The sequence below is a fragment of the Cherax quadricarinatus genome, chromosome 32 (assembly GCF_038502225.1).
Source record: "Cherax quadricarinatus isolate ZL_2023a chromosome 32, ASM3850222v1, whole genome shotgun sequence".
Lineage (NCBI taxonomy): Eukaryota > Metazoa > Arthropoda > Malacostraca > Decapoda > Parastacidae > Cherax > Cherax quadricarinatus.
This window is the reverse complement of record NC_091323.1, coordinates 29,904,664-29,929,199: the sequence shown is the minus strand read 5'-3', so window position 1 is coordinate 29,929,199 and position 24,536 is coordinate 29,904,664. Positions and strand designations below refer to the sequence as shown.

At 40.4% G+C, this 24,536-nt stretch overlaps 1 protein-coding gene across 1 annotated transcript in view; it reads right to left on the bottom strand.

The window, feature by feature from the left end:
• The window catches only part of LOC128690263 (uncharacterized), a 72,423-nt gene that overhangs the window by 7,139 nt on the left and 40,748 nt on the right, over nt 1-24,536 (bottom strand). Inside the window, exons 9-11 of the mRNA XM_070090577.1 lie at nt 18,688-18,787; nt 8,153-8,292; nt 7,640-7,855 (exon numbers count right to left, since the gene is read on the bottom strand). Of these exons, the coding sequence (XP_069946678.1) occupies nt 7,640-7,855; nt 8,153-8,292; nt 18,688-18,787 (456 nt within the window). The remainder of the gene's footprint in view (nt 1-7,639; nt 7,856-8,152; nt 8,293-18,687; nt 18,788-24,536) is intronic.

The following is a 24,536-nucleotide window of genomic DNA, read 5'->3' as shown; positions in this document are numbered from 1 at the left end:
ACAAGGTATGATATAGCACATAATGAAAGTAGTTTGTTAGATTATATATTGGTGGATAAAAGGTTGATGGGTAGGTTCCAGGATGTACATGTTTATAGAGAGGTATTACAAAAAAGTAATTTTTAAAAGAAGATGGTAAGATTTACTCCTTTTGTAATACAGAGTTCGGGATACATAAATACACACATTAATAAATTAATCTTTAATATATAAAAATCAACTATCTTTGGTCTAGAGGTATTTGAACTATGATATAATAATATGTACATGTTACTATAATAAATTATAATCAGCATTTTACTAAAATAATAAATAATTAATAACCCTACACAGGGTACAACTCTTGACACTATTGTGTCACTATATATATATATATCTCTATGCTAAAATAATAAATTATAAATAACATTTGTATAATAATAAATTACAATCAACTGCTTCTCACGACACGAGGCCAGTCACACGATACTATTCAGTGTACACTACAACCAGGCCATCTTCAGTGTCCCACGACACCCTTTTCATCTCAGTGTTCCACTACGGTCCTGTGCATATCTCAGTGTTCCACTCCATCATACGTTCCTAAGTGTCACACTACGGTCCTGGCCCAGTTCAGTGTAACACTCCAACCTTTTCTTCATGTAATGTCCCACCAAACAGCATCTGATGATTCCAGCCCACAGTTGATCAGCGTAGACGGTGAGTCCACAGACATCACCGGTAGTCCAGTAAATCCTCTCCAAAGGCGGTTGACACACCGCTAGCCGAACACCATGCTGCAAGCTCACTGAATGCGGCCGTCAAGTAACTGAGGCCAACAGACTCAGTGAGCTGCAGTGAGCGGTTCTTCTAACGCCAGTAGATAGGTACGATTCGGTGGTCAGGTACCTACTGCATAGACGTGTACCCTGAGGAGTTCAGGTACTTAATGTTGAAGCCAGTAGACGTGTACCCTTAGGTGTGCAGGTACCTACTGCTTAGGTGCGTATCCTGAGGCGCTCAGGTACATACTGTTACTAAAGCCAGTAGACTGTACCCTTAGGTGGTCAGGTACCTACTGCTTAGATGTGCACCGTGAGGCACTCAGGAACTTACTGCTCTAAGGCCGGCTCAGCAGCCCCCACATTGGGTTTGATGACGTACCCAGTGGTACTGCCGGCCGGCAGGTTAACTATTTAACCGCTAGTTTGGCAGGGGCCGCAACACCCCCACCACAAAAGGACCAACACAAAAGATCAATGTAATATGTATCCCGAACCGTCATCCCGGATATGATCATCCAGAAATCATTCTAGATAATCATTATCCTCCCGGACAGGCCCCCATATATTACAAAAAAGTAATTTTTAAAAGAAGATGGTAAGATTTACTCCTTTTGTAATACAGAGTTCGGGATACATAAATACACACATTAATAAATTAATCTTTAATATATAAAAATCAACTATCTTTGGTCTAGAGGTATTTGAACTATGATATAATAATATGTACATGTTACTATAATAAATTATAATCAGCATTTTACTAAAATAATAAATAATTAATAACCCTACACAGGGTACAACTCTTGACACTATTGTGTCACTATATATATATATATCTCTATGCTAAAATAATAAATTATAAATAACATTTGTATAATAATAAATTACAATCAACTGCTTCTCACGACACGAGGCCAGTCACACGATACTATTCAGTGTACACTACAACCAGGCCATCTTCAGTGTCCCACGACACCCTTTTCATCTCAGTGTTCCACTACGGTCCTGTGCATATCTCAGTGTTCCACTCCATCATACGTTCCTAAGTGTCACACTACGGTCCTGGCCCAGTTCAGTCTAACACTCCAACCTTTTCTTCATGTAATGTCCCACCAAACAGCATCTGATGATTCCGGCCCACAGTTGATCAGCGTAGACGGTGAGTCCACAGACATCACCGGTAGTCCAGTAAATCCTTTCCAAAGGCGGTTGACACACCGCTAGCCGAACACCATGCTGCAAGCTCACTGAATGCGGCCGTCAAGTAACTGAGGCCAACAGACTCAGTGAGCTGCAGTGAGCGGTTCTTCTAACGCCAGTAGATAGGTACGATTCGGTGGTCAGGTACCTACTGCATAGACGTGTACCCTGAGGAGTTCAGGTACTTAATGTTGAAGCCAGTAGACGTGTACCCTTAGGTGTGCAGGTACCTACTGCTTAGGTGCGTATCCTGAGGCGCTCAGGTACATACTGTTACTAAAGCCAGTAGACTGTACCCTTAGGTGGTCAGGTACCTACTGCTTAGATGTGCACCGTGAGGCACTCAGGAACTTACTGCTCTAAGGCCGGCTCAACAGCCCCCACATTGGGTTTGATGACGTACCCAGTGGTACTGCCGGCCGGCAGGTTAACTATTTAACCGCTAGTTTGGCAGGGGCCGCAACAAGGGGCAACTGATATATCAAATCATTATTTAGTTGTAGCTACAGTTAGAGATAGATGGGATAAGAGGAAAATGGCAACAAGTAACAGAGAGGCAAAAGTGTATAAACTAAGGGAGGAAGAAGTTCGGGTGAGATATAAGCAGCTATTGGCAGAAAGGTGGGCTGGTGCAAGTATGAGTAGTGGGGGGGTTGAAGAGGGTTGGATGAGTTTTAAAAATGCAGTATTAGAATGTGGGGCAGAAGTTTGTGGCTATAGGAGGGTGGGTGCAGGAGGAAAGAGGAGTGATTGGTGGAATGATGAAGTAAAGGGTGTGATAAAAGAGAAAAAGGTAGCTTATGAGAGGTTTTTACAAAGCAAAAGTGTTATAAGAAGAGCAGAGTATATGGAGAGTAAAAGAAAGGTGAAGAGAGTGGTGAGAGAATGTAAAAGGAGAGCAGATGATAGAGTGGGAGAGGCACTGTCAAGAAATTTTAACAAAAATAAGAAAAAAATAGAATGAATGGTTTTGTCAGTTAAAAACAGAGTAGGGGAGTTAGTAGATGGGGAGATGGAGGTATTGGGTGGGTGGCGGGAATATTTTGAGGAACCTTTAAATGTCGACGAAGAAAGGGAGGCAGTAATTTCATGCATTGGCCAGGGAGGTATACCATCTTGTAGGAGTGAAGGAGAGCAGGATGTGAGTGTGGGGGAGGTGTGTGAGGCATTATGTAGAATGAAAGGGGGTAATGCAACAGGAACTTACGGGATCATGACAGAAATGTTAAAAGCAGGGGGGATATAGTGTTGAAGTGATTGGTATTTTTGTTTAATATATGTATGAAAGAAGGGAAGGTACCTAGGGATTGGCAGAGAGCATGTATAGTCCCTTTATATAAAGGGAAGGGGGACAAAAGAGATTGTAAAAATTATATAGGAATAAGTTTACTGAGTATACCAGGAAAAGTGTACGGGAGGGTTATTAGTGAAAGAATTAGAGGTAAGACAGAATGTAGGATTGCAGATGAGCAAGGAGGTTTTAGAGTGGGTAGGGGATGTGTAGATCAAGTGTTTACATTGAAGCATATATGTGAACAGTATTTAGATAAAGGTAGGGAAGTTTTTATTGCATTTATGGATTTAGAAAAGGCATATGACAGAGTGGATAGGGGAGCAATGTGGCAGATGTTGCAAGTGTATGGAATAGGTGGTAAGTTACTAAATGCTGTAAAGAGTTTTTTATGAGGATAGTGAGGCTCAGGTTAGGGTGTGTAGAAGAGAGGGATACTACTTCCCAGTAAAAGTAGGTCTTAGACAGGGATGTGTAATGTCACCATGGTTGTTTAATATATTTATAGACGGGTATGTAAAAGAAGTAAATGTTAGGGTGTTCAGGAGAGGGGTGGGATTAAATTATGGGGAATCAAATATAAAATGGGAATTGACACAGTTACTTTTTGCTGATATTACTGTGCTTATGGGAGATTCTAAAGAAAAAATTGCAAAGGTTAGTGGACAAGTTTGGGAGAGTGTAAAGGTAGAAAGTTGAAAGTGAACATAGAAAAGAGTAAGGTGATGAGGGTATCAAATGCTTTAGATAAAGAAAAATTGGATATCAAATTGGGAAGGAGGAGTATGGAAGAAGTGAATGTTTTTAGATACATGTACTTGGGAGTTGACGTGTCAGTGGATGGATGTATGAAGGATGAGGCTAACCTTAGAATTGATGAAGGAAAAAACGTGAGTGGTGCATTGAGGTAGTATATGTGGAGACAATAAAACATTATGTACAGAGGCAAAGAAGGGAATGTATGAAAGTATAGTGATACCAACACTCTTATATGGGTGTGAAGCCTGGGTTGTAAATGCTGCAGCGAGGAGGCAGCTGGAGGCAGTGATGTCCTGTCTAAGGGCAATGTGTGGTGTAAATATTATGCAGAGAATTCGGAGTGTGGAAATTAGGAGAAGGTGTAGAGTTAATAAAGGTATTAGTCAGAGGGCTGAAGAGGGGTTGTTGAGGTGGTTTGGTCATTTAGAGAGAATGGATTAAAGTAGAATGACATGGAGAGCATATAAATCTGTAGGGGAAGGAAGGCGGGGTAGGGGTCATCCTCGAAAAGATTACAGGGAGGGGGTAAAGGAGGTTTCTTGGGCGAGCAAGCATGCGTGAGCGTGTTAGATAGGAGTGAATGGAGACAAATGGTATTTGGGACCTGACTAGCTGTTGGAGTGTGAGCAGGGTAATATTTAGTGAAGGGATTCAGGGAAACCGGTTATTTTTATATAGCCGGACTTGAGTACTGGAAATGGGAAGTACAATGGCATATTGGCAGTTTTGGAGGGTTGTAAGAGAAGTAAATGGGAAGGTCTTGGCAAGAGGTGTGGAGTTAAAAGATAAAGAATCACACATAAAGTGGGAGTTGTCACAGTTGCTCTTTGCTGATGACACTGTGCTCTTGGGAGATTCTGAAGAGAAGTTGCAGAGATTGGTGGATGAATTTGGTAGGGTGTGCAAAAGAAGAAAATTGAAAGTGAATACAGGAAAGAGTAAGGTTATGAGGATAACAAAAAGATTAGGTGATGAAAGATTGGATATCAGATTGGAGGGAGAGAGTATGGAGGAGGTGAATGTATTCAGATATTTGGGAGTGGACGTGTCAGCGGATGGGTCTATGAAAGATGAGGTGAATCATAGAATTGATGAGGAGAAAAGAGTGAGTGGTGCACTTAGGAGTCTGTGGAGACAAAGAACTTTGTCCTTGGAGGCAAAGAGGGGAATGTCTGAGAGTATAGTTTTACCAACGCTCTTATATGGGTGTGAAGCATGGGTGATGAATGTTGCAGCGAGGAGAAGGCTGGAGGCAGTGGAGATGTCATGTCTGAGAGCAATGTGTGGTGTGAATATAATGCAGAGAATTCGTAGTTTGGAAGTTAGGAGGAGGTGCGGGATTACCAAAACTGTTGTCCAGAGGGCTGAGGAAGGGTTGTTGAGGTGGTTCGGACATGTGGAGAGAATGGAGCGAAACAGAATAACTTCAAGAGTGTATCAGCCTGTAGTGGAAGGAAGGCAGGGTAGGGGTCGGCCTAGGAAAGGTTGGAGGGAGGATGTAAAGGTTTTGTGTGCGAGGGGCTTGGACTTCCAGCAGGCATGCGTGAGCGTGTTCGATAGGAGTGAATGGAGACAAATGGTTTTTAATACTTGACGTGCTGTTGGAGTGTGAGCAAAGTAACATTTATGAAGGGGTTCAGGGAAACCGGCAGGCCGGACTTGAGTCCTGGAGATGGGAAGTACAGTGCCTGCACTCTGAAGGAGGGGTGTTAATGTTGCAGTTTAAAAACTGTAGTGTAAAGCACCCTTCTGGCAAGACAGTGATGGAGTGAATGATGGTGAAAGTTTTTCTTTTTCGGGCCACCCTGCCTTGGTGGGAATCGGCCAGTGTGATAATAAAAAAAAATAAATGTTGTGTATCTTTATACATATATGCTTCTAAACTGTTGTGTTCTGGGCACCTCTGCAAAAACAGTGATTATGTATGAGTGAGGTAAAAGTGTTGAATGATGATGAAAGTATTTTCTTTTTGGGGATTTTCTCTCTTTTTGGGTCACCCTGCCTCGGTGGGAAATGGCCAACTTGTTAAAAAAAAAAAAAAAACAAGTCTGTTGAGTATACCTGGGAAAGTGTATGGTAGAGTTATTATTGATAGAATTATGAGTAAGATGGAGAGCAGGATAGCAGATGAACAAGGCAGCTTTAGGAAAGGTAGGGGTGTGTAGACCAAGTGTTTGCAGTGAAACACATAGGTGAACAGTATTTGCATAAGGGTGAAGAGGTTTTTGTGGCATTTATGAATTTGGAAAAGGCATATGATAGAGTGGATATGGGGGATATGTGGCAGATGTTGCAAATGTATGGAATAAGAGGTAGGTTACTGAAAGCAGTGAAAAGTTTTTACGAGGATAGTGAGGCTCAGGTAAGAGAATGTAGGCAAGAGGGGTATTATTTTCCAGTAAAAGTAGGTCTTAGACAAGGATGTGTGATGTCACCATGGTTGTTCGGTATATTTATAGAAGAAGTAGTAAGAGAAGTGAATGCTCGGGTGTTGGCAAGAGGTGTGGGGTTAAGAGATAAAGAATCTAACACAAAGTGGGAGTTGGCACAGATGCTCTTTGCTGATGACACTGTTTTTGGGAGATTCTGAAGAGAAGTTGCAGTGGTTGGTTGATGAGTTTGGTGGGGTATGTAAAAGAAGGAAGTTAAAAGTGAACATAGGAAACAGTAAGGTGATGAGGATAACAAAAAAAATTAGGTTACGGAAGACTGGATATCAGATTGGAGGGAGAGTATGGAGGTGAATGTGTACAGAGATCTGGGAGGGGACGTGTCAGCAGATGGGTCTATGAAGGATGAGGTGAATCACAGAACTGATGAGGAAAAAAAGGTGAGTGGTGCACTGAAGAGTCTGTAGAGACAAAGCAAAGCAAAGAGGGGAATGTATGAGAGTATAGTTATACCAATGCTCTTGTATGGGTGTGAGGCATGGGTTGTGAATGTTGTGACAAGGAGAAGGCTGGAGGCAGTGATGTCATGTCTGAGGGCAATGTGTAGTGTCAACATATTGCAGAGAATCTGTAGTTTGGAGATTAGGAGGAGGTGCAGGATTACCAAAACTATTATCCAGAGGGCTGAGGAGGGGTTATTGAGATGGTTTGGACATGTAGGTAGGATGGAACGAAATAGAATGACTTCAAGAGTATACAAATCTGTAGTGGAGGGAAGGCAGGGTAGGGGTCGGCCTAGGAAAGGTTGGAGGGAGGGGGTAAAGGAGGTTTTGTGTGCTAGGGGCTTGGACTTCCAGCAAGCATGCGTGAGCATGTTAGACACGAGCGAATGGAGAAAAATTATTTTTAGGACTTGAAGTGCTGTTGGAGTGTAAGCAAGGTAACATTTATGAAGGAATTCAGGAAAACCGGCAGGCTGGACTTGAGTCCTGGAGATGGGAAGTACAGTGTCTGCGCTCTGAAGGAGGGGTGTTAATGTTGCAGTTTTATAAATGTAGTGTAGGCATGCCTCTGACAAGACAGTGATGGAGTGAATGATGATGAAAGTTTTTCTTTTTCAGGCCACCCTGCCTTGGCGGGAAACTGTCGATGTGTTAATAAAAAAAATATACGACTTCATGAGAATAATAAATAATAGCATTTCTTAAAATGATAAACGAAGCCATCATTCTTACCAAGACAGAGCAGGTTGTGTACACCAGGAAGGACCGTCGATTATGAGCATGTCTGAGGCATTCAGCTCCTGCAATTATAAGACGTTTCTGTCGCTCACAGATGATCTCCAGATCACGGCTGTCTTTACACATTGAGATCCCTGATTCAGGAGGTACTACACCAATGCCACTGCATGGTGCATCAATTATTACTCTGTCAAAAGACTTGGCCATTGTCTGTCAAAGATACCAACAACAGATTATAAAATGTTCTGTAAAAGACAATTTATGCTGCACTAACAATAAAACACATTAGGTAAAGATGCATTAGATAGAGATAGGCATATAAATATAATTCATAAGTAATATTTTTTTATAACTAAAGCCATTTCCTAAGACAAAGATTAATCATCAACAAAGTTTGCACAAGGAATCTACACAACCAAAATACATGTATATGTTAATATGATATGCTATTACTAAGTTTCTTATTATAAGATTAAAAATATTTACAGCAACAAACTTAACAATCACCTTAGCTAAATCAACTGTAAGCATATCTGTAACCACACAGTTTGTCACACCCAAATGTTTGAGTGTCTTCTGCAATTCTGTAACATCCTGGCAATGTAGAGTTCTGGCAACCAATTTGCCAGTGTTCATCATCATGGCTCCTGTAAAATTATCTTGTGATAATGGTATTTTAATTTTTACCATGTACATACATATATACATTACTATAGTGTAAATACTTTTGTTTTAAATGTCAAAATTTCACCAACACATTTATTAGTAGGAAAGGACCCCAATGGAAATAAGTCACTCTGTCTGACTTTTTTGGGTTATCCTAGGTTCTCTACACATATGCTGCTATGTATGATAATTCTATGTATCTGTATTTGTGTATACCTAAATAAACTTACTTACTAAAAATAAACAAGAAAGCACTGTCCACATAACAGACATCCCATCACCCCCATAACACACATTCCATCCAGCTATTGGGTTTAAAGCTTATGAATATACAGGTATAATTATAACAATCCATGAAGCAAATATCAAATATGTATTGCTGGCGCAAGTATGAAAGTATGTATTTAAGACAAAAGTGAATTTCTAACTCAACAGTGTGCCAGATCAACCAGGCTGTGATATAGTAAAACCAATACCAAAGTTTACCCTCACTATCTCTGCCATGAAAAGTTAATGATCTCTATTGGTTTGATGTATTTTTTTTAATATATTACAGTAATATGGTTCTCACAGCAATTATACGTATTGCATCCAGGCCTACATCAACATTCATGGTAGTTTCTGACTCCTTTAGTGTTTTGCAAGCTATCAAAAAATTTAATTCACCCCATTTCCTAGTTTTTCATTTAAAACTTCAGTTGTGCTGCATTACTAGCAAAAACAAAGAAATTGTTTACTGCTGGGTCCCTGGGCATGTGGATGTTCAGGGCAACAAGCAGGAGGACTCTGCTGCGCGGTACATGACCTTCACGTTTTATATAGGGGTATTTCATTCTCAAGACTATTTTACTGTAATCTCTAGCCACCTTCGCAACTGTTGGCAATAATGCTGGTCTGAGTTGATTTATAGTAAGTTATATTCTATCAAACAGTGTTTAGGATTCTGGTCTTCTTATCTTGTCTAGACTTAAGTAGTTATTATGTACTACGATAAGTCTGCCTGAAATTCCCTGGTACGATAGTGGCTCTCTTTGTACTTAACAAATCAAAATTGTAAATACACATTGTAACCTTGCAGAGAAATAAAATCTTAATCTTTATCGATTGATGTCGTGGTTGGGAGACCATATTTTCCTGTCTTTGCATTGGATATATGTCTCACTCTTGGTTTTCTCATGGAGGCACTCAGTTCCACTCCAAGAATTGTCAGGTTCCAATTTCAGTTTGCCATATTCTATTGGACTGTCCTGTTTACCAGCGAACACACAGAATTTACTACCGATGTCGTCACCGCTCTAACACTCTCACTTTATCTTCCCTCCTTGCTGACGCCCTCACATTTGACACAGACTCCCTCCTTGACAGCAACAAATTTATTACAAAAACTTTGATTATACATGTACCTCCTTTAGCACTCCTCAGGTTCCTTTCTAACTCTACCTCTGTTACACTCTCCACCCTCACAAGTCTCAAATCAAGCATATTAAGTGTTTAGCACACCCTACCTTGCAGTGCTGTATGACCCTTGTGGGTTTAGTGGTTAATCTTAATTATAATAACAATAATAATACAGTAATAAGCATTCAGCTCTTCCATGAATATAAATGTATAGTCTATTAAGCCCCAGCACATATAATTACTGAACCCTCTATTTAATTGCCACTTACAGAAATCTCATACAGAATATTTTCAAGCCTGATTTTCTTGGCAGTTTAAAGCTTCTCCACATTTTTATCTCCTCTCCTAGGTAGCCAACAGAGCCTCCACTGCCTTCATGTCAACCAGGTATACATATATTCCTTTGCCTCCACAGATCTCTTTCCAGCCATTCATGGTGGGGGCAGGGGGGGGGGGAGGGGTTGATGCAGGTAAAGAGATTTTGATACATGGGATCTGATCTCTCCTCCTTTTCCATGGATCATACCTGATTACTTCTCATTCTTCAGACAGTGGATGACCCCCAATGGATTTAGTGCTTCCCCATGAACATAATATTAACTACCATATTTTGCGGCTTATTTGACACTTTTTTCCATAAAATGTCTCCAAAAACCACCCTGCGTCCTATAAACTGAAGGTCAGTGATGGGAGCAATAAGTTTAGGGTGTGGGGTGGGCTGTAGCTCTCCCAGTTATGTCCGATGCCGAGCCATGGAAACTAAAACAAGCAGCATCTTATAAGCTACGAAATACGGTAATAATTATTGGATGGGTTTATGAAGGACAAGGTTAACCATAGAATTAATGAAGGTGAGTGGTGCTTTGAGATATCTGTGGAGACAAAAAAAAAAATTATCCATGGAGACAAAGCAGGGAATGTACAAGAGTATAGTGGTACAGTGGACCCTCGGTTTTCGAGAATTCCAGAAATCAAGTAATTCGGATTTAGAGCACTTCTTTCAGGAAAATTTTGTCCCAGATTTCGAGCATCCGCTTGGAAATCGAGTGTTTGAGGTGCGTCCACCCCGTCGGCGATGCCACTTCCTCACACGTATCACACTCAGTCTGCGTCTGTCTCTCATTGAGTAAGGAATACCCTGTGCATTCATCCATTCATTCTGGTGCTTGTTTACTGATTGTGACTGTGAAATAAGCCACCATGGGGCCAAAGAAAGTTCAGAGTGCCAGCCCTTCGGTAAAGAAAGTGAGAAACACAAGGGATTATTATTATTATAATCAAAAAAGAAGCGCTAAGCCACAAGGGCTATACAGCGAAACACAAGGGAGATTCCCCTTCCCAACAATAAATCCTCCCTCTCTCCTCCTCCCTGTCTTCCATATGCCAACAAGAGTCTTCAATACAGGTATGTAATGTTTATACTATTTATTTATATTTATTTATAATTGCTTTGTGTATGTAAAACTATAGTTCATCTTTAAAAAAATAAATTTTTTGTGAATATTTTTCGGTATCTGTAACGGATTAATTGGATTTACATTATTTCTTATGGGAAATATTAATTTGGTTTACAAGCATTTTGGATTGAGTGCAACCTTCTGGAATTGATTAAGCTCAAAAACCGAGGGTCCACTGTACCAACATTCCTAAATGGATGTGAAGCAAGCATAGGTTGTAAATGCTGCACTGAAGGAGCCTTCAGGCAGTGGAGATGTTGTGTCTATGGGCAATGTGTGGTGTAAATATTATGCAGAGAATTCATAGTGTGGAAATTATGAAGAGGTGTGGAGTTACTAAAAGTATTATTCAGAGGGCTGAGGAGAGGTTGTTGAGGTAGGTTGGTCATTTAGAGAGGATGTAGCAAAATAGGATGACTTGGAGGGTGTATAAATCTGTAGTGGAGCAGAGGAGGGGTAGGGGTCATCCTAGAAAAGGATGGAGGTAGGGGGTGAAAGAGGTTTTATGTGCTTGGGGCTTGGACATACAGCAGGCATGTGGGAGCATCTTAAATAGAAGTGAATGGAGAAGAATGGTTTTTGGAACCTGACGAGCTGTTGGAGTGTGAGTTGGGTAATATTTTGTGAAGGGATTCAGGGAAACCGGTTAGTTGGACTTGAGTCCTGGAGGTGGGAAAGTACAATGCCTGCACTTTAAAGGAGGGGTTTGGGATACTGGCTGTTTGAAATGACATCTAAATTGTCGTATCTGAGCACCTCTGCAAAGACAAGTGTTTCTTTCTCTTTTGGGTCATCCTCCCTCAGTAGGAAAAGGCCAACGTGTTGAAAAATAAGTGATAAGAGTAAGGTGATGAGGGGTATCAAACGATTTAGATAAAGGAAAACTGGACATCACATTCGAAGGAGGGAGTATGGAAAAGTGAATGTGTTCAGATATTTGGGAGTTGACTTGTCAGTGGATGGATTTATGAAGAATGAAGTTAACCATAGAATTGATAGAGAAAAAAAGGTGAGTGGTGTGTTAAGGTATCTGTTGAGACAAAAAGCATTATCCATGGAGGCAAAGAAGGGAATGTATGAGAGGATAGTGGTACCAACACTCTTATATGGGTGTGAAGCATGGGTTGTAAATGCTGCAGTGAGGAGGAGGCTGGAGACAGTGATGTTGTATCTAAGGGCAATGTGTGGTGCAAATAATATGCAGAGAATTTGCAATGTGGAAATTAGGAGGTGTGGAGTTACTAAAAGTATCTGTCAAAGGGCTGAAGAGGGGTTGTTGAGGTGGTATGGTTATTTAGAGAAATGGAACAAAGTAGAATGACTTGGAGAGCATATAAATCTGTAGGGTAAGGAAAGTGAGGTAAGGGGTAAAGGAGGTTTTGTAGGTGAGGGGTTTGGACTTTCAGCAAATGTGCGTGAGCATGTTATATAGGAGTGAATGGAGACGAAAGGTTTTTGGGACCTTCACAAAATATTATCCTGCTCACACTCCAACAGCTCAACATGTCCCCCCCCAAATTCTTCTCCATTCACTTCTATCACAATCACACATGCCTGCTTTATGTCCAAGCCCCTTACACATAAAACCTTTTTCACCCCCTCCCTCCATCCTCTTCTAGGATGACCTCTACCCCTCCTCCCTTATACTACAGATTTATACACCCTCCAAGTTTATTTATTTATCCTATTTTGTTCCATCCTCTCTAATTGACCAACCCACCTCAACAACCCTTCTTCAGCCCTCTGAATAATACAAATTCAAATTCAAATTTATTTATTTCTTTGCAAGTAGTACATTGAGATTATGTATTTACAATAATGGGTTGCAGTGCAAAGAGAGCCTCTATTATGCCTAGGCATTATGGGCCGACTCAATTTAATGGCTTACTGATTACTTAACACTAAAGAAATTTATCATAGTTGTACAGTAGTTTTATTAATTATAAATGAATCTAATTTATACAAACAAGGATATATTCATATATTCAAAAATGCTTTTTATGAAACATGATTCAAGAGTAGTTTCCAGTAGTTTACAGTATGAGAATGCTACAATTTGGTGAAGGGCAGTACTGCTTTTGGTAGGTATGTATACTTCTATGTGGTAATTTGTCAGTATTTGAACTTCGTCATCTAGTCTTGAAGTTTTAAGAGTTAGGTAACTGGTAGATTTATTGGTAATGTTAAATATTGAGTATTGAGTATTTAGTCTAGCATGATTAAGTGGCCTTTGAGAAGAGTCTTAAATTGATTTTCAGACCGGGTTACTTTAATATTTTCTGGTAATGAATTCCAAATTTTGGGGCCCTTTATGTGCACATAGTTTTTACACAGTGTGATATGGACACGGGGTACATCAAAAAGAGATCTGTGTCTTGTGTTATGGTCGTGTGTCCTGTTAAGGTTGGTGAGAAGTTTGAGTGGAGGGTTTATGACTTAAGAAATCGTAATGACACGATTGCAAATAAACCATACCCCCGGCCGGGATTGAACCCGCGGTCATAGAGTCTCAAAACTCGGCCACGCTAGCTGGAGATTCGTCTGTAAAAACTTGCATTTGTGGTCACAGAGGTGCCTGTGCTAACTTTCCTATGGTGTAGAAATATACCTAGTTGGATGAATCTTATTGTGGCTAGCTGGTCTAGTGGCTAGCACGACGGGCTGGAGTTTTGAGACTCTATGACCGCGGGTTCAATCCCGGCCGGGGGTATGGAGGGTTTATGTTTGCGTGTATTGTTTTATGTACATAGTAGGCACATGAATAAGTATGGATGTTCTTAATGGTGAGCAGACTTAGACTTTTGAATATTGGTGGAGTATGCTGTCAGGAGTGGGAATTTGTTATCATTCTGACTGCTGGCTTTTGTTGGGTTATTAGTGGTCTTGGGTGATGTAATGTTGTTGATCCTCATGCACAAATTCTATATGTGAGATAAGGGTAGATTGAGTGAATGATACAGTGCAAGGAGAGCTGATTGTGGAACATAGTATCGTATCTTTGATAGTATGCCTACAGTCTTAGAGATTTTCTTGGTGATTTGTTGTATATGTGTCTGGAACTTGAGGCTACTGTCAAGGTGGATTCCTAGGAATTTTTCCTTCACGAGTTTTGTGACAAGTGATCCATTTAGCATTATGTTAAGTAGAACATTTGCAGCTCTTTTTCCAAACTGAATGAAGTAGGTTTCGTCAGTATTCAAGGTAAGTTTATTAGTCATCATCCAGGCAGATATTTTCTGCAATTCAGCACTGACAGTGTTGGCAAGTATGACTGAGTTTGGGTGGGAGAAGTCATATGTAGTGTCATCTGTAAATAATATAGGTTTGAGTAGCTGTGATGCATTTGGTAGGTCATTGATGTAGATGAGAAAGAGGAGTGGTCCAAGGACACTTCCCTGTGGGAATCCTACTGTGACTGGTTGAGTGGAAGAGTTTGCACCATTTGTGTACACATATTGGCGTCAGTTACTAAGGTATGACTTTAGATAGTTGAGGGAGTGGCCTCTTATACCACTGTGTCTTAATTTAGTGTACAGAAGTTTATGGTCAACTGTACCAAAAGCTTTACGTAAATCAATGAAAATTCCCAGCGGGACTTCTTTCTTTTTGAGAGCGGCATATATTAGTTCTAGCACGTGTATGATAGCATCATTTGTGCTTTTATTATTCCTGAATCCAAACTGACAGGGGTTTAGTATGTTATGTGAGACGAGGTAGGAATATTTCCGTCTATGAATTAATTTTTCAAAGATTTTAGAGATGAGCGGTAAGTTAGATATTGGTCTATAGTTATTCAAGTCAGTTTGGTCATCTCCTTTCTGGATCGGAGTGACCCTCGCTATTTTGAGAATGGTTGGGAAGGTGGAGGATTAATGAATTTGTTAGTGTTGCAATAATTGGTGACAATACTTGAGTTTTTTTGTACATAAAAGCTGGCAAGTTATGTCTCCTGCCTTGTTTTTAAGGGTGTTGATGGTGAGCGAGACTTCTGTTGGGTTGGTTGGAGCTAGGAATAGTGTGTTCGGGTAGGTGCTTGTGAGGTAGTCTGATGGACAGGTGTTTGAGTTTGGGATTTTGCTCGCTAGGTTCTTTCCTATGGTGGAGAAGAAAACATTGAGTCTGTTTGTTGTTTCAGTTGGTGGGAGTAGGGGTTTGTCTGATTTTGTTAATTTGATTGTTTTGTTTTTGGATATCTTTTTAGTTCCAAGAATTTCAGATAGTTTTCCAGGTCTTTTTCATATCACCTTTGATGTTCTGTAATCTGTTTTCATAATACAATTTTTTAGACCTTATCAGGCTGGTAAGTGCTGACGAGTAACGTTTAGCAATGGAAATAAGTCAATCTGTCTGACTTTTTTGGGTTATCCTAGGTTCTCTACGCATATTACCTGGAGTTTACCTGGAGAGAGTTCCGGGGGTCAACGCCCCCGCGGCCCGGTCTGTGACCAGGCCTCCTGGTGGATCAGAGCCTGATTAACCAGGCTGTTGCTGCTGGCTGCACGCAAACCAACGTACGAGCCACAGCCCGGCTGATCAGGAACTGACTTTAGGTGCTTGTCCAGTGCCAGCTTGAAGACTGCCAGGGGTCTGTTGGTAATCCCCCTTATGTGTGCTGGGAGGCAGTTGAACAGTCTTGGGCCCCTGACACTTATTGTATGGTCTCTTAACGTGCGAGTGACACCCCTGCTTTTCATTGGGGGGATGGTGCATCGTCTGCCAAGTCTTTTGCTTTCGTAGTGAGTGATTTTCGTGTGCAAGTTCGGTACTAGTCCCTCTAAGATTTTCCAGGTGTATATAATCATGTATCTCTCCCTCCTGCGTTCCAGGGAATACAGGTTTAGGAACCTCAAGCGCTCCCAGTAATTGAGGTGTTTTATCTCCGTTATGCGTGCCGTGAAAGTTCTCTGTACATTTTCTAGGTCGGCAATTTCACCTGCCTTGAAAGGTGCTGTTAGTGTGCAGCAATATTCCAGCCTAGATAGAACAAGTGACCTGAAGAGTGTCATCATGGGCTTGGCCTCCCTAGTTTTGAAGGTTCTCATTATCCATCCTGTCATTTTTCTAGCAGATGCGATTGATACAATGTTATGGTCCTTGAAGGTGAGATCCTCCGACATAATCACTCCCAGGTCTTTGACGTTGGTGTTTCGCTCTATTTTGTGGCCAGAATTTGTTTTGTACTCTGATGAAGATTTAATTTCCTCATGTTTACCATATCTGAGTAATTGAAATTTCTCATCGTTGAACTTCATATTGTTTTCTGCAGCCCACTGAAAGATTTGGTTGATGTCCGCCTGGAGCCTTGCAGTGTCTGCAATGGAAGACACTGTCATGCAGATTCGGGTGTCATCTGCAAAGGAAGACACGGTGCTGTGGCTGACATCCTTGTCTATGTCGGATATGAGGATGAGGAACAAGATGGGAGCGAGTACTGTGCCTTGTGGAACAGCGCTTTTCACCGTAGCTGCCTCGGACTTTACTCTGTTGATGACTACTCTCTGTGTTCTGTTAGTGAAGAAATTTTAGATCCATCGACCGACTTTTCCTGTTATTCCTTTAGCACGCATTTTGTGCGCTATTACGCCATGGTCACACTTGTCGAAGGCTTTTGCAAAGTCTGCATATATTACATCTGCATTCTTTTTGTCTTCTAGTGCATTTAGGACCTTGTCGTAGTGATCCAATAGTTGAGACAGACAGGAGCGACCTGTTCTAAACCCATGTTGCCCTGGGTTGTGTAACTGATCTTGCTTCTTAGGACCCTTTCAAAGATTTTTATGATATGGGATGTTAGTGCTATTGGTCTGTAGTTCTTTGCTGTTTGCTGTTGCATATGCTGCTATGTATGATAATTCTATGTAACTGAATTTGTGTATACCTGAATAAACTTACTTACTTACTAAATTTGATCCATTCTGTACTGTTTTTCATATTGGTGCTTTGCGTTAATGGATTTAACGATGATGGGTGTTAGCCAGGGACTATTCAGTCTCTTAGCTGTGATCTGTTTAGTGTTTTTAAGGCAATGTTTGTTATAGAGGTAATGGGCTTTTTTTAGAAAATTGTTTATGCATTCATTCATATCTGTATATGTTTCGAACTCATTATGCCAGTCGATGTTATTCATAGCTGCTATAAAGTTATTAACCACTGTCTCATTATGTAATCTGAAGGTAACTTTAGTAATGTCTTGGGGCAATTTACCTAGACTGGTTATGAGAAAGGTTGGGTAGTGGTCTGTGGTGTTGTCTGTGATTATGCCTGATTTTAAAGGAGATATGGTGTTGGTCCAGATGTGGTCTATTAAAGAGATACTAGTCTCGGAGATTCTTGTAGGTTTAGATATTGTTGGTAGCAACAAGCAGTTGCTGATAGTGTTTTTGAATTCAGTTACTTGTGGGTCCTAGTCATGTAGTATATTTATGTTGAAATCTCCTGTTAGCAGCAGGTGATCTTTGTTCATATGTAACTCCACACCTCCCCCCAATGAAAAGCAGGGGTGTCACTAGCACGTTAAGAGACAATACAATAAGTGTCAGGGGCCTGAGACTGTTCAACTGCCTCCCAGCATACATAAGGGGGATTACCAATAGACCCCTGGCTGTCTTCAAGCAGGCACTGGACAAGCACCTAAAGTCGGTACCTGACCAGCCGGGCTGTGGCTCATACGTTGAACTGCGTGCAGCCAGCAGTAAGTCTGGTTGATCAGGGTCTAATCCACCAGGAGGCCTGGTCACAGACCGGGCCATGGGGGTGTTGACCCCCAGAACTCTCTCCAGGTAAACTCCTCATAATTTCCACACTATGAATTCTATGCATAATATTTACACAACACACTGCCCTTAGACATGACAACTCCACCGCCTCCAGGCTCCTTCACTGCAGCATTTACAACCCATGATTCACACCCATATGAGTGTTTGTACCACTATACTCTCGTACATTACCTTCTTTGCCTCCATGGATATTGTTCTTTGTCTCCACAGATACCTCAATGTACCATCTACCTTTTTTTTTCCTTCATCAATTCTATGGTTTACCACGTACTTCATAAACCCATCGGCGGGCAAGTCTACTCCCAAATATCTAAACACATTTACTTCTTCCATATTCCCTCCCTCAATGTGAATATTTCTTTACCTAACTCGTCTGATACCCTCATCACCTTACTTTTATCCATGTTCACTTTTAGCTTTCTTCCTTTACACACCCTGCCAAACTCATCCACTAACCTTTGCAAATTCTCTTTAGAACCTCCCAAAAGCACAGTATCATACATTACTTAGTAAGTAAGTTTATTCAGGTATACACGAATACAGTTACATAGATTATCATACACAGCAGCATATGTGTAGAGAACCTAGGATAACCCAAAAGAGACAGACAAAGTGACTTATTTCGATATGAGACAATAAACAAATACATATATAAACAAGCGATCAATGTGAAGACAAACTTGCTAACAGATATACGTACATGATACACAAATTTACAGATATACATGAACAAGGCTGTAAGTACCTATGTGAACAGTCTTGACACAGTTGGTGGCACACATCTCCAGGACATCTTCTCCTATCTTGGGCGCATTCACCACCCCCAACACTGAGCTTATCACACCCTACATTAATGTAAAGACATGTGCATACATTAAATAAGTGTAATGTTCAGAAATTAATTACAGTAGGTTTTTCAAAATTCATATAATGTTTCAGTAGTTTAAAGATAAAATTAAACAAATATTGGTTGAATTTATAATTAAGGGTTAAGTCAAGTACATAAATCAGCAATGTGAAGCAAGAATAAATCATCACCATGGCTAGAACAATTCACAAATAAATATGGAATTCAAATTTAGAGAAGGAAACTTTAAATGATCATTATCAATTCACAGTTGCAATTTCAAATAGGTCGAGAAGAGACAGAAACATTGTCTATGGTGTCCTGTAAGTGTAGGTTATTTGAAATGTGAAGAATATAGTACACTATTTGATGTATGTTTAAATGTAGCAGTTGCATATTGAATGCAGGTTTGTAATTAGGACTGAAACAACAGACTTAAACAATGAGAAGCTCCTCAGTGTACTTGTTTCTCAGATGCTAAAAATACAGTATTTGATGGTAAATTTTTATGGGTTTAAAGTTAGTTAGGATTATACAATAATAATGATAGTAAATTACTGTTAATTGTTTAGGTGGTAGAAAGAATGGTTCAGCAAAGATTTGTAGAACAAAGGCTAAAAACTACTACATTATTATTTATTTTTATTATTAACACATCAAATTCAAATTCAAATTCAAAGTTTATTCTCTATAAGGATTACAATGCTGAATTTACAGAAATTTGGTTATTGTGTGGTTTACAAGTAGTAAAATAATGATTATAGAGTGTACCACTAGAACACCTAGCATGGCTAGGCATTTCGGGCAGACTTAGTTTTATTCTTAATTGTAAAATATTACAAATTATGAGGTAAGTTGGTATTATGGCTAAGTGACTAAATACTAGTTTGTGAGTTTAGCAATGTGAATGCTTTTGTTTTGGCACAGTACATAGTTTCAGTATTGGAGTATCACAGGATTCATTATTTTAAGATTGAGATTAATATTTCTGTTTATGGTCAAATGGGTGAGTGAGTGTAAGTGTGAACCACCAGGTGGTATTCGTGTGGTTAGTTGACGGGGTGTATCAGGGAGAGAAGATGTTTTCTAATGGTAGTTTTGAAGGTGATGAATGTGTCTGCAGTTCTAGAGTTCTCAGGTAGGGTGTTCCAGATTTTAGGGCCTTTGACATACATTGAATTTTTGTAAAGGTTTAGTCGGACACGGGGAATGTTGTAGAGATGTTTGTGTCTGGTGTTATGCCTGTGGGTTCTGTCATAACTATCAAGAAAGCATTTTAGGTCAAGGTTGATATTAGAGTTTAAGGCCCTGTAGATGTAGATTGCACAGTAGTAAGTGTGGATGTACTGAACAGGGAGTAAGTTTAGATCTATGAAGAGTGGGGGGGTGTGTTGCCAGGGATGGGATTTAGTGATTATTCTTACTGCAGCTTTTTGTTGGATTATTATTGGCTTTAGGTGTGTTGCTGCAGTTGATCCCCAAGCACAAATAGCATAGGTGAGGTATGGATAAATAAGTGAGTGGTATAGTGTGAGAAGGGCATTTTGCGGCACGTAGTATCGTATCTTGGAGAGGATCCCAACCGTTTTGGATACTTTTTTGGTTATATGCTGGATATGGGTGCTGAAATTCAGGTTGTTGTCAAGGTATAAGCCTAGGAATTTGCCCCCATTATGTCTGGTAATTAGAGTGTTGTCAATCTTAATGTTAATTTGTGCATCTCCTGCTCTGCTACCAAACATAATATAGTAGGTTTTGTCAGTGTTAAGCGTAAGTTTATTGGCTGTCATCCAAGTCGATATTTTGATCAGCTCCTTGTTAACAATGGTGTTGAGGGTGGCAAGATTAGGGTGAGAGATGACATAAGTCGTGTCGTCAGCAAAGAGAATGGGTTTCAGGTGTTGGGATACGTTTGGAAGATCATTGATGTATATGAGGAAGAGCAGGGGACCAAGGACACTTCCCTGCGGAACTCCAGTATCAAGTGGCCATGTTGCTGATGCTGTGTCTTTAATGGTGACATACTGATACCTATTAGCAAGGTAAGATTTGAAATAAGCAAGCGCATGGCCTCTTATACCGTAATGATCAAGTTTGTGGAGTAGGATGTCGTGGTCTACTGTGTCAAAAGCTTTTCTTAGGTCAATAAAAATTCCTAGTGGATATTCCTTATTTTCCAATGCTGTGTAAAGCAGATCTAGCATTTTTATGATTGCATCATTAGTGCTTTTATTTTTCATGAATCCAAACTGGCAGGGGTTGAGTATGTTTTGTGCCGTTATAAATGAATACAGTAACCTACCTCCTATACCATACACCTGCAACATCTGCCACATTGCCCCCTTATCCACCCTGTCATATGCCTTTTCCAAATCCATAAGTGCCACAAAAACCTCTTTACCTTTATTTAAATATTGTTCACCTATATGTTTCACTGTAAACACTTGGTCTACACACTCCCTACCTTTCCTAAAGCCTCCTTGTTCATCTGCTATCCTACTGTCTTACTCTTAATTCTTTCAATAATAACTCTTCCATACATTTTACCAGGTATACTCAACAGACTTATTCCCCTATAATTTTTGCACTCTCTTTTATCCCCTTTGCCTTTATACAAAGGAACTATGAATGCTCTCTGCCAATCCCTAAATACCTTACCCTCTTCCATACATTTATTAAATAATAGCACCAACCACACCAAAACTATATTCCTTCCTGCTTTTAACATTTCTATTTTTATCCCATCAATCCCAGCTGCCTTACCCCCTTTCATTCTACCCACTGCCTCACGAACTTCCCCCACACTCACAACTGGCTCTTCCTCCCTCCTACAAGACGTTATTCCTCCTTGTCCTATACACGAAATCACAGCTTCCTTATCTTCATCAACATTAAACAATTCCTCAAAATATTCCCTCCATCTTCCTGATACCTCTAGCTCTCCATTTAATAACTCTCCTCTCCTATTTTTTAGTTAAATCCATTTGTTCCCTAGGCTTCCAAAACTTATTAATCTCACTCCAAAACTTTTTCTTATTTTCAACAAAATTTGTTGATAACTTCTCACCCACTCTCTCATTTGCTCTCTTTTTACATTGCTTCACCACTCTCTTAACCTCTCTTTTTCTCTCCATACACTCTTCCCTCCTTACATCACTTCTACTCGGTGGTCTAAGGGTGGCCCGGTGGTCTGGTGGCTAAAACTCCCGCTTCACACACGGAGGGCCCGGGTTCGATTCCCGGCGGGTGGAAATTCCGACACGTTTCCTTACACCTATTGTCCTGTTCACCTAGCAGCAAATAGGTACCTGGGTGTTAGTCGACTGGTGTGGGTCGCATCCTGGGGGACAAGATTAAGGACCCCAATGGAAATAAGTTAGACAGTCCTCGATGACGCACTGACTTTCTTGGGTTATCCTGGGTGGCTAACCCTCCGGGGTTAAAAATCCGAACGAATTCTTATCTTATCTTATCTTAAAAACCTCTCATATGCTAACTACTCTCTTTCCATCATCATTCCACCAATCGCTCTTCTTCCCTCCCACACCCACTTTCCTGTAACCACAAACTTCTGCTGAACACTCTAACCCTACATTCTTAAACCTACCCCATACATCTTTGATCCCATTGCCTATACTCTCACTAGCCCATCTATCCTCCAATAGTTCTTTATATCTTACCCTAACTGCCTCCTCTTTTAGTTTATACACCTTCACCTCTCTCTTACTTGCTGCTTCTATTTTCCTTGTATCCCATCTACCTTTTACTCTCACTATAGCTACAACTAGAAAGTGATCTGATATATCTGTGGCCCCTCTATAAACATGTACATCCTGAAGTCTACTCAACAATCTTTTATCTACCAATACATAGTCCAACAAACTACTGTCATTATGCCCTACATTATATCTTGCATACTTATTTATCCTCTTTTTCTTAAAATACCTTTTACATATAACTAAACCCCTTTCTATACAAAGTTAAATCAAAGGGCTCCGATTATCATTTACACCTGGCACCCACAAACTTACTTACCCTCTCTAAATGTTTCTCCTACTTTAGCATTTAGGTCCCCTACCACAATTACTCTCTCACTTGGTTCAAAGGTTCCTATACATTTGCTTAACATCTCCCAAAATCTCTCTCTCTCCTCTACACTCCTCTCTTCTCCAGGTGCATACACGCTTATTATGACCCACTTTTCACATCCGACCCTTACTTTAATCCACATAATCCTTGAATTTACACATTTATATTCCCTCTTCTCCTTCCATAACTGGTCCTTCAACATTATTGCTACCCCTTCCTTAGCTCTAATTCTCTCAGATACCCCTGACTTAATCCCATTTATTTCTTCCCACTGAAACTCGCCTACCCCATTCTGCTTTGTTTCGCTTAGGGCCAGGACATCCAACTTCTTTTCATTCATAACATCAGCAATCATCTCTTTCTTATCATCCGCACTACATCCACGAACATTCAAGCATCCCATTTTTATAGTTTTTCTTCTTCTCGTTTTTAGTAAATGTGTACAGGACAAGGGGTTACTAGCCCATTGCTCCCAGCATTTTAGTCACCTTATACGACACGCATGGCTTACGGAGAAAAGATTCTTTTCCACTTCCCCATGGACAATAGAGAGAGAGAGAGAGAGAGAGAAAAAAAACAAGAACAAGAGCTATTAAGAAAAAGAAGAAAAACCCTAGATGTGTACTCACCTAATTCACCTATAGTGGTTGCAGGGGTCGAGACTCAGCTCCTAGCCCCGCCTCTTCACTGACCGCTACTGGGTCTTCCCTCTCCCTGCTCCATGAGCATTATCATACCTCGTCTTAAAACTATGTATGGTTCCTGCCTCCATTACATCGCTTGCCAGACTATTCCACTTCCTAACAATTCTGTGGCTGAAGAAATACTTCCTAACATCCCTTTGACTCATCTGAGTCTTCAGCTTCCAATTGTGACCCCTTGTTTCTGTGTCCCATCTCTGGAACATCCTGTCTCTGTCCACCTTGTCTATTCCACGGAGTATTTTGTATGTCGTTATCATGTCTCCCCTGACCCTCCTGTCCTCCAGTGTCGTCAGACCAATTTCCCTTAACCTTTCTTCATAGGACATTCCCCTTAGCTTTGGAACTAGTCTTGTTGCAAACCTTTGCACTTTCTCTAATTTCTTGACGTGTTTGACCAGGTGTGGGTTCCAAACTGGTGCTGCATACTCCAGAAGGGGGCTGATGTACACAGTGTATAATGTCTTAAACGATGTATGTATATATATGCATGTGCATGCCTGTGTAGAGTGACCTAAGTGTAAGTAGAAGTAGCAAGATATACTGGTTATCCAGCGTGTTTATGAGACAGAAAAAAGAGACCAGCAATCCTACCATCATGTAAAACAGTTACAGGCTTATGTTTCACAGTCACCTGGCAGGGTGGTAGTACCTCCCTGGGTGGTTGCTGTCTACCAACCTACTACCTACCTACTTAGACATTATTATATGTATAGTAAAAGGACAAAAGTGCAACAAAAGTGACATTTTATTGTGGCAATGTTTCGCTCTCCAGGAGCTAAGTCAATTTGTTACAAACAATACATGGACACAGAGGGTATATATAGGCTTAGAGTGAGGTGTAATACTAGTGGTAGTAGTAGTGATGTAAGTTATAGTAGTAGTAGCAGTAGTAGTAATACAATTAATCTGCACATGAGTAAAAGGATATAAAAGCTATTACTTATTTTTATGCCA